General features: G+C 40.3%; 1 protein-coding gene across 1 annotated transcript in view; it reads right to left on the reverse strand.

Moving 5' to 3' along the window:
* The window catches only part of Gprk1 (G protein-coupled receptor kinase 1), a 91,887-nt gene that overhangs the window by 73,171 nt on the left and 2,258 nt on the right, over positions 1–16,458 (reverse strand). The window contains exon 2 of the mRNA XM_019051983.2: positions 11,226–11,302. Coding sequence (XP_018907528.1) covers positions 11,226–11,302 — 77 coding nt within the window. The remainder of the gene's footprint in view (positions 1–11,225; positions 11,303–16,458) is intronic.

Here is a 16,458-nt window from a genome sequence, read left to right on the forward strand (position 1 = left end):
TCCATAAGAGAGGAGCAAGGAGCGAGGACACGATCAAGCGGAACAAGGAAGGCATGGAGCCACGCTTTCACCGGCGGGGCGCGACGGCGAGTCACCCCCGCGGTAAGTTTCCAAAAGCGCAATCCCCAAAAGCGCAAATTTTCCTTTTGCGCTTTTGGGGTGACTCTCTCAACTTCCCGTTTGCGCTTTTGGTCTACGCGTTTACGCTTTTGGGGTTTGCGCTTTTGGGCGGTGGCCACCCCCGCGACCGGGTGCGATTATTTTGAAATAAATTCGGGGCGGCTCAACGAACTGGTTAAGAGGGCTAGGGAGCAATCGCACCCTAAACCTTGGCCAAATTTTGGAGCCCCATTTGACACTTTTCAAAAAATTTTGCAGAGCTCCGTCTCTTTTGACATACTTCCCCTTCATTAAAAACGGTTCTCAATTCTATTGATAACGGGACCCACCCCCTTGTAAAATCTGCACGAGAAGTGAGACAGCATAAAGATATTGAACATATTTTACTAATCTATTGCATCCTTTTTATATTTCACCCAATAATGAAAGATTAAGACTGTCCGAAGTCCGCACACATCAGCTATAACTCTTTAATATAAATCTTTGTTGGAAACCTTCGATTAAATCATGAGGCATTAAAACTCGACGGTCTATAATTTGATCAGATTACGTAAATGCAATTTTTTTGCAGAAGTAGATTCACTATAAATCCATATAGGTTCTCATCAATATTGGCTTGAGTACCAACAGAGAGAAAGTAGGTACGGACCGGTCGAAATATGGAGCTCTTAGGGCCTAAAAGGGTAGACGTCCTTCTAACACTAAAAATGTCTCAGCCAACCTTCAAATTTCAATATCAAACCAAGATGGGCAAGAATGTTCATTAATGAGCGTTCTTCCGCATAAATATGTAAATTTACGCATAAACTACATCAAATACGTGCTTTAAAAACGACAGGTTGTAACAATGGTAGTAATAAATCACTCTGGATACTTCGAATTCATTCGCTGGCTGCCTTTTTGGGCCCTAAAAGCTCCATTACCTAACCTCCAAATTATCGACATGTCTGTGCTTTTCGTACACAGGTCCTGATAGAGTCCTTTCATAATGAGAGTCAAAACAACACCCCCTCATGAAGTCACAAACGGGAATAAAGATTACACAAATTGGCAGTTTTTCGTAATCTTTGCTCGGCTCATTCTCAAATTCCATTCTCCGTTCCTTCTCTCATTCCGTTTATTCCTTGCGATACCCGTTATTCCCGGGTCCATTCTACATTATAATCTTTGCAATCGGTGAAAATGTAATCTTTATTCCCGATTTTGTGGAGGCCTAAAATACGGGAACCAATCAGAAATGGATTCACATTGTCTTGACTCTCAGTATAAAGGGACTCTAGGTCCTGATATTCGCTACGCAAATAGCCTCATCGGTGGAAAGAGGTAGGGTTGAAAACATCACACTCGGTCGCGCGGAAATTTTCGCGTCGAGAGCCGCCTGTGGAAGCGTGGCTTAACAAGAATCCCGGATAGGATCGGAGTCGGAGACCTCTCACCGTTCAATTATCGATTGTTGTCGTTGAGCAATGCACACTGCACACTGCATACTGCACACACAACGGACCAGGGCCTTTCAGGGGCTCTGCACACGGGCACGAACCGCACGGACTCCCGGTTTTTGAGTCTCACAATGATTCGCTTTCCTTGCAAAGCTCTTTTTCATTTCATCTCGCTCGGGCCTACGAGACGCAGCGCATGTTGCAATGAGGTCCGATTAAGTCCGGCGAATATACTACCACGCTAAGGCAGAACGCCCTACGAGCCTTCGTGCGTTGCCAAATTTCTTTTGGTTCAATACGAAGTTTCAAGAAAACTTGTGAATATTTTTGGTACAAATTTTCCGAGAATTTTCCTCGTAATGTGATCTGAAGTCTCTGAAAATTTAAAATAGAAATATTCATAATTGTTTTCAAAAATTAATATTTTAAGAAGGGAAATTTGGCAACTCTCGAATGTTCATAAGGCGTTTTTCCATAGCACGGCGAACGTGGGTTTGGGATCACGGAAAAGGAAGGCTTCCGGCCCACGGTTAGCCGAGTGGTCTTGAGACGGAGTCGTCGAGGCAAGGAGTGAATCAAAACCCTAATTCAGGGTTGCCATAGAATTTAGAGAATAAAATTCCCTGGCCTTTCCCTGATTTTCCTGACACATTTTGGTGAATTACCCTACCAAATTAAGATATGACAGGTGAATAAGAAGACATGATTGAAAATAGTTTTTAGGCAAAATTTGATGTTCGAAACCTCAAACCCATTCTGGAAAGCAAATAAAGGTGATTTAACACATTTACCCTGACATTCTCCGGTTTTCCCTGACTGTTCCCGTGAATTTTTAGATCAATGTAACAATTTTCATAGTATCAATTGTTAAGAAAGCTTAAGAACAATATATTCATCTATAGGGTAAAATATATTTTGCCATGCTGATGATACAAAACTTTCGGTTTGATTATTTTCAATGCGGTTTTTGGTTTAACATGCATTTCTTGGGAGAATTTCGTTCATTCCAAACTTTAGCTAGTGAAGTTGATGAAATGAAAATACTAGCCACTACGTATGCTGCCAATGTATCCGATTTTTCCATGACTCGAAGATTTGGCAATTTCGGAATGGCACGTTTAACTGGGGCAATTAATCAATTAACATAAACAGAAGGATCTTTACAACAGTCTTGTTTAGAAATCGAAACTTCTTATTTTTAACTAGGGTCATAAATTGGAAGCCTGATGACTATTTTCACCAAATTTTAAGCAATTGGAAATTTCGGAAAAGGAAGTATAACGGGGTGTATATTCTGCTGTCAGGAATGAGTTAATCCATTCTCATTTTACTTCTATTCATCAAGATTTGCGTTTTGACCGCAGCAACAGATGAAAGGAAGATAAACTGTTTATTCAAGCTGCCCGTATTGGATAAGAGAGCGCGGAGCAAATACTTCGCAACATTATGTGCAGAAAGGATTACTCAAAAGTCAATTTGACCAATTTTTTCCAACCGTATTAGCTGCCTTCATATTTCCTGTCGAGGTCAATTCTTCAAAGTTACGATTTCCGATCATTACAATACACGATAGTGCTTTCATCCGGCGGAGTTGGACCGAGTTCAACATTACCAAGTCGCATGAAGCTTTAACCGGAAGGAAGAGGGTTGAAATTTGTAGGAGTTGAGGGTGGAAATTCTTCATTATACTGGATGTTACAGAAAAATTTCAACGCTCAGTTGTGTCATCAAGGCGCAATATTCGGTTAATATGGAACGTAGAAAGTTGCTATTTGGACGAATCATATTGTTTAGAACTGATCTACAAGCATCAAAACACAATTCTGTGACCAGCGAGACTGACCAGGGTGTCTACAAAAACAGGCTAGCCAAAAATAAGTACTTTTACAGTACTTTTTCAGTGCATCCCCAAAAAATTCAGTACCTCATTAACAAAAAAAATTCAGTACTTTTTCAGTACCTCCAATAGACGAAATTCGGCAAATTTAAAAAAATTGAATTTCTTCTTCTTTTTCCTCTACATTTTGACTAGGGCTGTGAACCTGTTTGTCTAGCCTCTAAATTAATAAATAAATAACAAATATGATAATAAATAAATAAATAAATATGACGAATTTCCCGCTCAAATTGCAACAAAAATGACAAAAAATGAAAAAATTCCGGACGATCTTGCGGAATTCCGCTCTTTATCAGTACTTCCGGACCGCCCTGAAAAAATGAGTACTATTTCCGGACTTTCCGAAAATTCCGGAGTTGTAGACACCCGGCAGTGACCCATTCGATGTTTCTCAAGTACTCGATCTCTCTCCGTCTAATTCGATCCTATTCTTATCTTCTCTCGTAAACGTGGCCATCCGACTCACTATAATAAGAATAGTCTGCGTTGGTAAGGCTTAGAATCCTGTCTTTTCCTGAAGCACTTCATGTATACCGCCATGCTAAGGAAAAACACCGTATGAACATTCGAAAGTTGCCAAATTTCCTTCGATAACATTTTTATTATTGAGGAAAATTATGAATATTTTCCCTTGAAATTTTCAGGAACTTTAGATCAAAATACGAACAAAATTCTCTAAAAAATTGAAAGAAAAATATTCATAAGTTTACCGAGGAATTTGTGTTTTATTAAAGACAATTTGGCAACGCCTGATGGTTCATACGGCGTTTTTTGTTAGCACGGCAGTATAGTGCAACGACCTCTCGGAAAATTCAAACTTTTCCGTTCCGGAGCCTCCATCTCGGTATCCCCTCATCCTTCAAGTGTGCCCTAATTAACAAGCGCGAAATCCACGACTGAGAATAGACTGCTAAATTATTTACAAAAACTCCATAAGAGGAAAAGTTCAGAAGGCAGAAACCGGCGACCTAATAACAACGGCGAAGGCACTTGAAGGGGGGGGGGGGAACGAGCGGGGGCGGCGGGTGGGGGGTAGGGGTGGGGGGAGGGGTAAGTGAGGGTGGGGGACCCGTGCAGCTGAATGCTGAATTTAATAAGAGAATGGAGACTCCCTTTGACAAAGAGGAGAGCTTGCAAACTTTTCGATTGCCCCGATTAATGTTCGTTCCATTTGAAGCTTTCCAAAGCTCCGTAAACCTTCCTCTAATTCGACTGATGAGAGATGATATTGATACTGGCCCAGCACCTCCGCAAAGAGTCCCATCAAATGCTTTCGTTTCTCTCTATCACTCCGCTGCAGCCCTGATCACAATTAAATCCCAACTTTTAAATTAATAATAAACTCGAAACGAAAGCTCTTCGCGAAAATAGGCCAGGGGATAGACGCGAGTAACGAGGGCGTCCCCGGAAAGTTTTCGTTCATCCATTAAAAAATCTAATCGCTGGAAACCTTAGAACACTCTGATTTTTCAGCTTACGCGTCTGTACGGGAAAATAATAAATTCCTGCTTTGTAACAACATTCCCTCAGGCGAATTTTAGCGAATGGATTTGGTTGAAGGTTTTCACTTACTGCCAACCTCCGTTACAACAAAATGAAATTCCCTCCTGGCGACAATGCGCTTACAACATCGGGTTTTCATGCTGGCAGGAATGACGACCACATCTAAAATTCTCGAACCACCTCCCGAGGTGGGCTGAAAAGTGGATGGATGCAAACATTTGCCAAAATTCATCAAGTAACTCTACCGTGCTGAGGAAAAACGCCGTATGAACCTTCAGGCATTCCTAAATTTCCTTCGATAAATCACGAATTTTGTGGAAAATTTGTGAAAATTTTTCCTCCAATTTTTTAAATAGTTTTGTTCACAATTTCACCTAAAGTTCCTGAAAGTTTCTAAGAAAAATATTCATAACTTTCCTCAAAAATAACTATTTTCTGAGAGAAAATTTGGCAACTCTCGAATGTTCATACGGCGTTTCTCCTTAGCAGGGCAGAACTGAGTTTAGTTCTTGACTTCAGCAAGGCGATTTCCTCTTTTCGCTTGTGACCCTGCTGATCTGGTTGAAAACATTCGACCAAAACCACTCGCAGAAATTCGCTCTAAGTTTTAGAAGCAAGAACAACCCTTCTGGGCGGTGGAATACAAAGGTATACTATAGCATCCTTTGAAATCTTTACTTTAGATCTATTTCTTTGGTTTTACATGCTCAATAAAAATTAACGTTGCGCAGTATTTCTAAATTATCCAACTAAAACACTAAAAATTGAAACGTGAATTACTGTTAATTAAAAGGGATCATTTGAATTATCATTCCTTCATGCAAAATATCGTGAAAGGCAACGTGCTTTAAGAGTTGACTTTTGGGGATAAAACCTAACGGTCGGGAATAAAGACACTTCGTGCCGGCATACTCTTAATGTGAGAGATTCCCTATCTCATGGATGAACTGCGGTATATCACGCATATCTGCATCATGAGATTGTTAAGTCTGAACCCTTCTGACACTTTGGCACAGTTAGTTTCTTGTAAAGTCTTAATGTTGCGACACCGACATAATGGTTCAAGAATAATTTGTAATCTAAAACTGTCTACATCCTGCAATGCTTTATGAATCATCAGTCACCCGAACTCATTCATAAAACTGTTCCTATTTGTGTTCGGTCATTGCGGGTAAATTCATTTATTATGTTCGATGCTTCCTCTAATATTGATTCTCTATCCTTTTGTGTTATAGAATAAAGTAATAACGATATTAAAACACACTAAGATTTAATCGAGACGCCGCCGTTATCACGGACCTTTCTCCCGAATCCGACCGACGCGACACCTCATTGGCGGCACAGAGCGGAGCATTTCGAGTTCACGCCTAGCGCCATCGCGCCTTCAATTTCGGAGATGCATCACGGACATCCATCAAGTACGAATAGTTGTATCTCTGCGCCGTCATCAAAGCGCGTCTTTTCCCTAGCTGTATTTGAATGCTATATAGATGGGTTCAGTTTGTTTTATTTTTGTAGTGATGCTTCATGTGAGTGACCAACGTGAGCAACAAGTTTCTCATTTTTGAAATTTGAAAATAGTTAAGGATAAGTGAATTCAAAATATGGATTTTGTAGTGTTTTTTAGCGCTTTTAGTGCTTTAAGTATTTTTGTGTTTATATGTGTATATTAGTTTTTTTTTATCAGTTTCGGCACTGAAGAAGCCCCATATGGATAGGCTAAACGCGCGTCTGCCATGAATTTTCAAAAAGGAAGCCGACAGTGAGTAATTGCATTATTATTATAATATTGGCGAATCCAACGTTTATTTAAATTTTTTAGATGATCTAAAATTTGCATCTATGGTCATTCTTGGACTTGACTCGGCCTTCGCACTAAAAGGACGTAGAGTAAGTACGTCAGAGTGGCGTCGGCGTCGGGTGAAGAGCTGGAGCTTGGAATTGGATGGAACGGCGAGCCGAAGCCGGATGAGCGGATGAAAAGTCAATCAAGAAGCCGTGGAATGAGCGAATGACGGGTGTGATGGCTTTATTGAATGAAAGAGTGCTGCCGACGCGACGCCGAGTGGACCCAGTCACAATACTCCGGCTCCGGGCCATTGATAAATGGACTGAGTTAAGCAGAAAGGAACCAACCCACATTTTGGAAAAAATTGAGTTATGAGTGGTTTTGAACTCAACCACTGCTCTACTATCCATCACCAAAAATTCAAAGTTTTTGTTGGAGCAAATTTTGCAGAAATTGAACTTGAAGTTTATCTTTTACATTGAGTCTTATGCAGGAGCCAAACTTTCAACCTCGTTTTCTCGGTTCGATCCTGATGTGGCTTGGTTCCTTTCTGTTTAACTCCGTCCAAATGTGCGGTGGCATTATGCAGCCGCAGACGTATAAACGCGCATGGCATGTGACGTCCGACGCGCAGTGCTTCCAGTCCATGCGAGAAGTCGGACAAAATTTGAAATCTTTAAATCACTGGAAAAAAAAAAACACATTGGATCTAGAGTACCTATATTAAGAGAGTATGGCCACTGGGTCCCATGGAGAGGCTTAGGACCCAAAAAAGGCGGTGCTTTGTTTTGGTTTTTGAGGATGGGAGGGGGGTCATTGCCAACTTTTGACGGTTATCACCAACCGCTCTTGCTGCCAACCTTACTACATCTAAGATCATTTTTCTCAAAAATTGCACACGATTAGCCTTAAAAATATGTAAAAAAGTCGCAATAGTGCATTTGGGTAAAGTTCTCGTTACGATAAGCAAAGACAACTACATTTTGAATCATTTTGCATTACATTAACTTTATGGCGTCCGCCATTTTTGGGTCCTAAGGGCTCCATTCAGCCTAAGATGGCTGAGCCAATCAGAGGTGGTAACTCCAGTGGCCATACTCTCTCAATATAGGTACTCTAATTGGATCTAGAGTTCAGACTCTTAAAAACGTCGACAAGAAAAAGTACTCTTGATTCAATCAGAATCTAGCTAAAATCAAGAACCAAGCCTCTTAATTTAAGCGGATTTCGTTTTGATTCAAGCAAAACTCCGATTGAATCGAGAGTATTTTTTCTTGTCAATGTTTTCAAGAGTCTGGACTCTAGATCCAAAGTGTTTTTTTCTTCTTTTTTTTCCAGTGTGCAACTCCGTTAAATCAAAACTTTGAGAATTTGAATACGGTTCCGTTAGTTTCCTCGAGACATTTTCTTCTAGAATCACTCCTCAAAATTTAAAATGTGACGAAATAAACATCAAAATTTGCAGTTTAAGTAAAAAATTTCGTGCTGGACCTCTCTAATTGACTCGATCCACTGTGCGACGAGCCATGCTCACACTTTGACGCCCGCTCCACGCGCCACGGCTCCCATCTATCCCATACTGCCGTGCTGAGGAAGAACACCGTATAAACATTCGAGAGTTGCCAAATTTCCTTCGATAAAATGTTTATTTTTGAAGAAAGTTACGAATGCTTTGCCTTGAAATTTTCAGAAACTTTAGGTAAAATTGTAAAGAATATTATCTGAAAAATTGGAAGAAAAATATTCATAGGTCTACCAGGAAATTTGTGTTTTATAAATGGAAATTTGGCAACATCTGAAGGTTCATACGGCGTTTTTCCTTAGCACGGCAGTATGCTGCCGTTCTGAGTAAGAACGCCGTATGCGCCTTCAGACGTTGCCATATTGTTTTCCTTAAAGTAACGAATTCCTGGGAATATTTTGGATATTTTCTTCAAAAAAAGTGTAGCCATACTGAGTAAAAGGGCAGTAAATCTATATTTTGCCGTAAGTCTTTAGACTGCAAAGTATAATTGAGGGGCTTGGAGGACAAAGCGCATATAAGTACAGTTTTTGAAAAAATTGAGATATTAATGCTTTCAAGAAAACTAGTCTTAATGCATATTCTGTGAAAAATTCGCTCCCAAATTCCAATATTTAAGCATCTAAAAGTCGGTTTCAACTTTCTTTCCTTCATAAGGACCCATTTGATTTCGAAACTTAAAATACACATTCCTCGAAATGGTAAAAACTGCACTTCTGTGCCTTGTCCACGAAAATTCTGCTAGGACATTTTCACGGGGAGAGGAGCAGGAGGGCACCACATCGAGGAGCCTCTGAAGGACATTGAAGACACCCCTCCAAGGTTGATCCATGAAATCGTAGACGGTGAAAGATAGGTTTGCTTTACACTTCGCCATGCAGTCTTGGGTGATATTGACACCAATGGCAGGTAGAGTACCTATATTAAGAGAGTATGGCCACTGGGCCGCATGGAGAGGCTTAGGACCCAAAAATGGCGGTGCTTTGTTTTGTTTTTTGAGGATGGGAGGGCGGTCATTGCCAACTTTTGACGGTTATCACCAACCGCACTTGCTGCCAACCTTACTACATCTAAGATAATGTTGCTCGAAAATTGCACACGATTAGCCGTAAAAATATGTAAAGAAGTCGCAGTATTGCATTTGGGTAAATTTCTCGTTACGATAAGCAAAGAAAACTACATTTTGAGTCATTTTGCATTACATTAACTTATGGCGTCCGCCATTTTAGGGTCCTACGGGCTCCATTCAGCCTAAGATGGCTGAGCGAATCAGAGGTAGTAACACCAGTGGCCATACTCTCTTAATATAGGTACTCTAATGGCAGGTGGCAGGTTATGGTGCGAATTCTTTTCGGCGCGCGATAGCCTCGGGAAAAAGACTTCGCGTCCCTGATATACATGTTGCGTCCGGAAAAGCTTTAGAACACGCGAACGAAACATTTTCCCGGCATTCGGTAAAGACCATTTTTCGCGGAATGTCCAGGAGAACCCTATTTGAGATATTATCTTTATAGTAACTTGATTATTTGGAACCGCCAAAAAGTTCACTAAGGAAAAACAGGTCAATTAAGCTTGGTCAGCCAGTTTGCGGCGTCAATTCTAGAACTGGCAGAACGAGAGCTCGAAATCGGGTGTTCCAATACACTTAATCGTCCTATAACTCAATAGATGCCTTTTCAGAGGTCCAGTCGTTTTCATTGAGGAACCTCGCGTTCATTACTAAATTCCATACATACATTCCATCAGCGGAAAATAATGCGATCAATCCACATGTCAAGTTTCTCAAAATAGTGATGTCATTCTTGAAAACCATGGAGACAGTCACAATATCTCGCCCTCGCCTGTTGATTAATGCATTTGTCCAATCTTTCTTCTCACCATTTAATGATGCACAGCACACATTCGATTGCGTCACGTAAACCGCTGACAAAACCATAGCGAGAGAGACCTTAATTGGAATTCACTATCGCGGTGGATGAAGTTGATCAACGAATTTTTCGAGAAGCGAATATGTACCGCTACTTGAATATCCCCTTTGAGGGTCCTTGATAGGAGTCAAAGCATCTCGGATCTAGCGATTTTTTTTTATTGTTATTGTTAATTTCACCTATTTGGGGGGGGGGGGGGGCATTCCTCACATAATGTTGTTGTTCCCAGACGAAGGAATGTAACTTCATTCATAAGTTGTAAAATTGACTCAAACAATACAATTATTGCAAGCATACGACTGTGCGATTTCTGTCAAAGATTTTGCTGGTTTTTGCGAGCGCTCATAAAAAAAATCCGTGAAATTTTCATTCAGAAACGTTCAAAATTTCCTTACTTAAAATACAATTGCGAGTGTAAATTTTGCACCGTTAAAATTCAGTACTGTTCTTTTGTCTAGGAATTGACAAACTGAGGAGGTAGTTTCGCTAGTAGAACGTTTCTCGCCAAAACAGAATTTCAATGCCGTTCAGCGGGACTTTAAAGCTTGCACAGTTTCGGGATTTGGATGACACCTTCGACAAGGGTGGGAAATGTTAGAGCTAAAAATTTTGACCTCCAGTTGAAATTCACAGGTGGTTGAAAAGTCGGTCACATTTTAACTAGAGTATGAAGCTTGTCCGGAGGTGATAGAGCCAGGTGTTGGCCAGAGGCGAATTTTCAAGTTGGCAACACAGTGTTCCCTCTATATACATCCACTAAAAATATCGATTTTAAGTGAGGTAAGCTGCCTCACCAAGAATCGATAGTTTTACATAACACTTAAGCGGAGGAAAAACAGGGTTGCCAACTTGACAGAATCGCCACTGGCCTTGACCGTAAGTTGTTTATGTTACGTAATGATGCAAATATATTGAATTCACTAACATCCGTAATCGTAAGTTATTCAAAGAAGCTCATGGTACCTAGATGATTGGTACAGCAAAAGAGAAAACGCGAAACAAAAGCAGGAGGAGAAAAATTCCTTACCTAGTACTTCTTTAAAAATCGTATCAAAATTGACTTCATTCTTTTTCTCCAGATATTTGTGCATGACACTCCGAACGCTGAAAAAACAGAATAGAAGAAATTGTTATTAAATGTGAACAATTAACAATTGAAGGAAACATACGTGGAAGTATCTTATGTGTGCAGAGCATTGGTCCCTTTGAGATTTTTACCTTTATCTAAACCAAAGATTAAGTGACACAGATCACAGTGTCACAGATCTTAGTTGTTCGTCAGTTTTATACTTCCGATTTTTTATTTGTTCCTTAGCTAATATACTGCTTTTGGATGCGAGTTTTCACAGGGCGGAAAATTCATAGCATTCAAAGGATGGACAAAAAACAAGATAGTGTTGGGAGGGGTTAAAAATAAGAGGACCAAATTCGTTACATTTAACTTTGAGACTAGATGGTAGTTCTATAATGACCTAAATATGGATGCATCCACTAGAATCTTTTTTTGAGTAAGCTAAGCATGTTAAAATGTGTGTTCTTAATTTTGCGATCTGTTCGTCCCTAATGAAAGCGTAACAGTTTTTGGCAAGATGAAAGAGTTTTGAAACATTTCATACCGAAAAAGTATTGTAGTGAGGTGAAGAATCGAGTCATAAAAAGTCAACCCGTATTCCTGAATTACTCCGAAGAAAAGTTGTGGGGTTCAGGATTCATCGGAGAAATAGCATTATTCGGGTGAATCGGGGAGGTGAATGTATCTTCCCGCACTTAATAAAGAAGTCTCTTGGATCCCGAATCCAGACGCTTAAAAACTTCGACAAGAAAAACATGCTCACGATTCACAAGGATTTTTGCTTGAATCGAGAGTGCAACCTCTTAATTCAAGTGGATATTTTTAGTCAATAAAAAATCCGATTGAATCAAGAGTGTATTTTCTTATTGTCAAATATTTTTAAAGGCTAGACTCTAGATCCAAGAGACTCACTGGAAAAAAAACACATTGGATCTAGAGTCCAGACTCTTGAAAACATTGACAAGAAAAAATACTCTTGATTCAATTGGATTTTTGCTTGAATCGAAACGAAATCCGCTTAAATTAAGAGGCTTGGCTCTGATTCTGATTGAATCAAGAGTACTTTTTCTTATCGATGTTTTTAAGAGTCTGGACTCTAGATCCAATGTGTTTTTTTTACAGTGCTATTTTCCAGGGTTTGGTGATACATTTGCAATATTTAGAGGGAAAAACGAGGACGGGATGAGAAGGTGGTGAGAGTGGGGCGAAAAACGTCGAGAAAAAACACCCGAAACTGCAGCGGGGGAGCAGGGCACCCATCCCTCTTGTAGAGTCGCTCTTAATCACACAAGCTGCAGCTGTGTACGTAAAAGAGAGATAACAGGGGAGATGTTTTTCAAACTATGTACCGCGATAACTTGCACGGTGACGTCATCATAATGTCCGTGCGTGCAATGAATGCACTCGGAGATATGAGAGGTGACGTCTATTCGTACGTAGCTTCACGTCGTGTAATCTATTTGTCTTCGGTGATGTTTCCAGATGGACGTGTCGCGGTGTCATACGTCCTGTGATGTTACAAGACTTTTTCTCTCGTGAGACATCGTTGCCACGGTTGTAACAACAGTTTCTGTTTGAACACGGCACTTACAATCAGTTTCTGGGATCTCATTTAGGGGAAAACAGGGGAAAGAAACTGCTTTGACATCTTCATTTTTCAAGGGGCCAACTGTATTCCATTGAAAATAGACGGCCGTAACTACAAAAAAAGCTAATGGCCGAGTTTTGATAGATTAGAAAAAAGGCTTATCTGAAATATTTTGATATTGTTGCCACGTGTGATGCATAGGAGTCTTGTCGCATGCGTATTATTTGATAGTGAAACAATAAATAAAAATGTCTCTTCGAACCCCGTTCAAACATGAGCTGAAAATCAGAAATCGGGTGCTGTTTGCCTAACTGTGGTGAGAAGTGTTTGAAACTCACCTTTGAGTTTTAGGTGCCATGTGGCGCATCAAGCCCGATTTTTAGGCGCCATTGAAGATTTTTTAGGGGCCAAATTGACTTTTTGCCTATATATTACGGCGCATTTAGTGAGGGGTTAGACGCAAGATATTTTCGTAACAGAACTAGTAAGTAGCTGTAACTTGGGGAAGACAAAAGCACTAAGAATAAAATAGTGAAAATTTAGAAAAAGCAAGCTTTCACTTGTAGTGCTGAGAATTCTGTGTTTTTTAAATTCAAATATTATCTGTTTTTCTTTTTTTATGTGACATCCTGTAAAAATCCAGATTTTTAGGGGCCACGTTAGCGCAGAGCTCTCATTTTTTAGGCGCCATGGCCGATTTTTTAGGCGCACTTTGCGCCTGTGAGTTTCGAACACTGGTGACGGTGGGCATCACTTAACTTTCTATGGATCGAAAATAGGAAATCACTTGGTAAAATTGAAGACACCTTGAAAATTGAAATAGTAGAAGAATAAGTAGATTAAGTATGAGTAGATTCTTGGAATTCTTCAAAACGTTGATTAAAGTCAAATTTCGCAAGGGCTGATTTTCGATTTTTTAAAAGTAAAGAGGTTACTGGGACAACGCAAGTAAACCGATAGCTTCCAATAAAAAATTTTGATTTTGATTGAAAGGCAGATCAAAATAATTTTTTCTTTCATCAATTTAATGTTTTATATTCAAATCTTCTACGCGGAAACAATAATACTCGGCTGCAATTTCGGAACCGTTTCCGATTCCAATGGTCCAAGAGTTCGGGATTCTGGTTCCCGCGCAAAGGGGATCGAGTCAATGGGAGAGGTCGGACAAGATTTGGAGACTTTAAAAGCTTATAACTCAGTTCATACGGAACTTTAAGGTTTTAAAAGTGGTTCCATTGGTTTCCTCTTGAAATTTTCTTAAGAAGGCACCCCTTCATATTCAAAATTTGACTCATTAAACATCAAAATTTGAAGTTTTAGTTAAAAATTTCATGTCAGCCCTGGTAAAAATTGGCGGTAGAATCTGTGTTCCAAAATACCATAGACCTACAGCCGGCTGTAAGATTTCCAATAGCTTCTATAGCCGGATACACAATTTCTTATAGCCTTTTATAGCCGATGGCGATTAAGCAACAGCCAGGCGATAAAGTGTATACTAAATGTTACCAATTACGGATGCTAAGACTTAGTGAGTTTTTGGACTACCGCTCTCTTTTTGGGCCGTAGTATCTTGATTTATTTTGCGAGGAAAGCTTCGTACTTTTGATGGATGCCTGCCATTCCTAATATGTTAGCGCCCCTTCAATTTCGTATGATACTGTGCAATACCTCTGGTGTGAAATAGTTGCTTCAAGCGCCGTGGCACGCTGCAGCGTGGCGGGCGGGCGGCCAGCGCGAAACGCGCATTGGCGCCTACAAACCTGACAGGGATACTTCACGCGTTGCGCAATGCGTGAAGTATCCCCGTTAGGTTTGTAGGCGCCAGTGCGTCGCCGCTCCGCTTTGTGTTAGGCTCTAACATCTAATCTGGCGGAGTCAGCGTTTTTCAACTCATGATTTTGAAATGTTTGCACGCTCTGTATGGATTATTCTCTTTTTAATTTATTAAAAAAATATGTATTAAAGGAATATATAATGTGTGTTCTGTAAATATTAAGGTGGTTCCGTATCAAACTTAATGATTTTCAAAGCACACGAATTTCAACACAATTTCTTATAGCCTTTCATAGCAGATGGCGATAAGGTGTATAATCCGGCGATAGAAACTATAGCCCGCCTTCATAATTTTTTATCGCTTCGTATAGCCCGGCTCTATGATATTCTCCGCTTTCTACACCCAGCTATATGATTTTCTATCGCCTCCTTTAGCCGGCTATAAGAATTCTTATAGTATTTTGAAACGCAGGTCCTACCGCCAATTTTTACCAGGGAGACTTCTCTGATTGGCTCTCGATCAACTGCAGGTGCAGATATATGTTTAGTTTTGGTTTCCACGCATTGATGCAGTACCAATGGTACTAATTTGAAGTTTTTCTCAAGCACGCCTCCTTTTAAACGTTCGAAAAAGTTTCGAGAGACGGTTTCAAGGGAAGGATGACTTGAAAGAGACGAGCAGCATAAAGCAGTATCACTAATTTTGGATTGGATTATTGGGTATCAACTTAACAAGTGATGGAAAAGGTGGAGGACCTCAGAAAATACCAGACATACTGATGATACCTGTCTAGAGGATCATACGCAGAAATGGACTGCAGCACACCTTACTCTGGGCCTTACGAACTCATGCCATTTCATCCAATCAATAAAAGGTACCCACGGGAATTTTTACAGGGTATTCTGGAACATCCGTACCGGACTTTTTTAATTGGTCATTTTGGGTCCGACGAAGTCGCGGACCGCAGGAACGAGCAGGAAATCGACCCTAAGGGCTATAACCGTATAAATATAAACCGTATAAAAATAAACCGTATAATATATAACCGTATCCTAAGGGATACGAATTTCTCCCTTCCGGATCCCCCTCGATTCCCCTTTGGAGGGGGGGGGGGGGGAGCTATGTTTGAGAACCTAGATATCCGTAACAATTTTGAAATTATTTAATCAAAGTCGAGAAGTAAGGGACATGTTGACCCAGACCCAGACCCATACTAAAAAAACAAAAATCCCTGCGGCCCAAACAGGCCCATCCCTGTTAGAAACATTGACCCCGGAAGTTGAGGGATAGAGCACCTGTCGATGAAATTTTGGGTCACAAAATTGGCACAAAGACCTGGAAAAAAGGTGTTTCATGAATGATCGACCCCAGGGAATCCGAGTTTGACGATCCCGAGGCCCCCAGAGCCTCCCTGATGAGATATTAGGGGGCCCTGAGCTTAAAAACTGGATAGATCCAGGGCTCGTCTATTATACCATCAATTGGATTATTCAGTTCTCTTGCATTTAATTACCTAAAAAACACCTTTTATCTGGGTTCCTCGAGTCAATTTTGCGCCCTGTTGTAATCTGTCCTAGAATTTTGGACCTGCATTAAGGAACTGTCTGAGTAATTTTTTATTTGTTGTTACTCAAAAATTCCTAAGATCAACAAAATTCTTTGCTCCCACAATTCATTATGCCATCTTTGAACGATTACTTGATGGAAGGAAAGGCAGTTTATAGAATATTAATAGTTGTACGTAGTAGGCCAAAGTTGGCACCTACATATTCACGACCGCCTAAGCACTTATGAAAACACTGGAACCATGACTAACTTATGATCGG

This window comes from Bemisia tabaci, chromosome 5 (genome assembly GCF_918797505.1).
Source record: "Bemisia tabaci chromosome 5, PGI_BMITA_v3".
NCBI lineage: Eukaryota > Metazoa > Arthropoda > Insecta > Hemiptera > Aleyrodidae > Bemisia > Bemisia tabaci.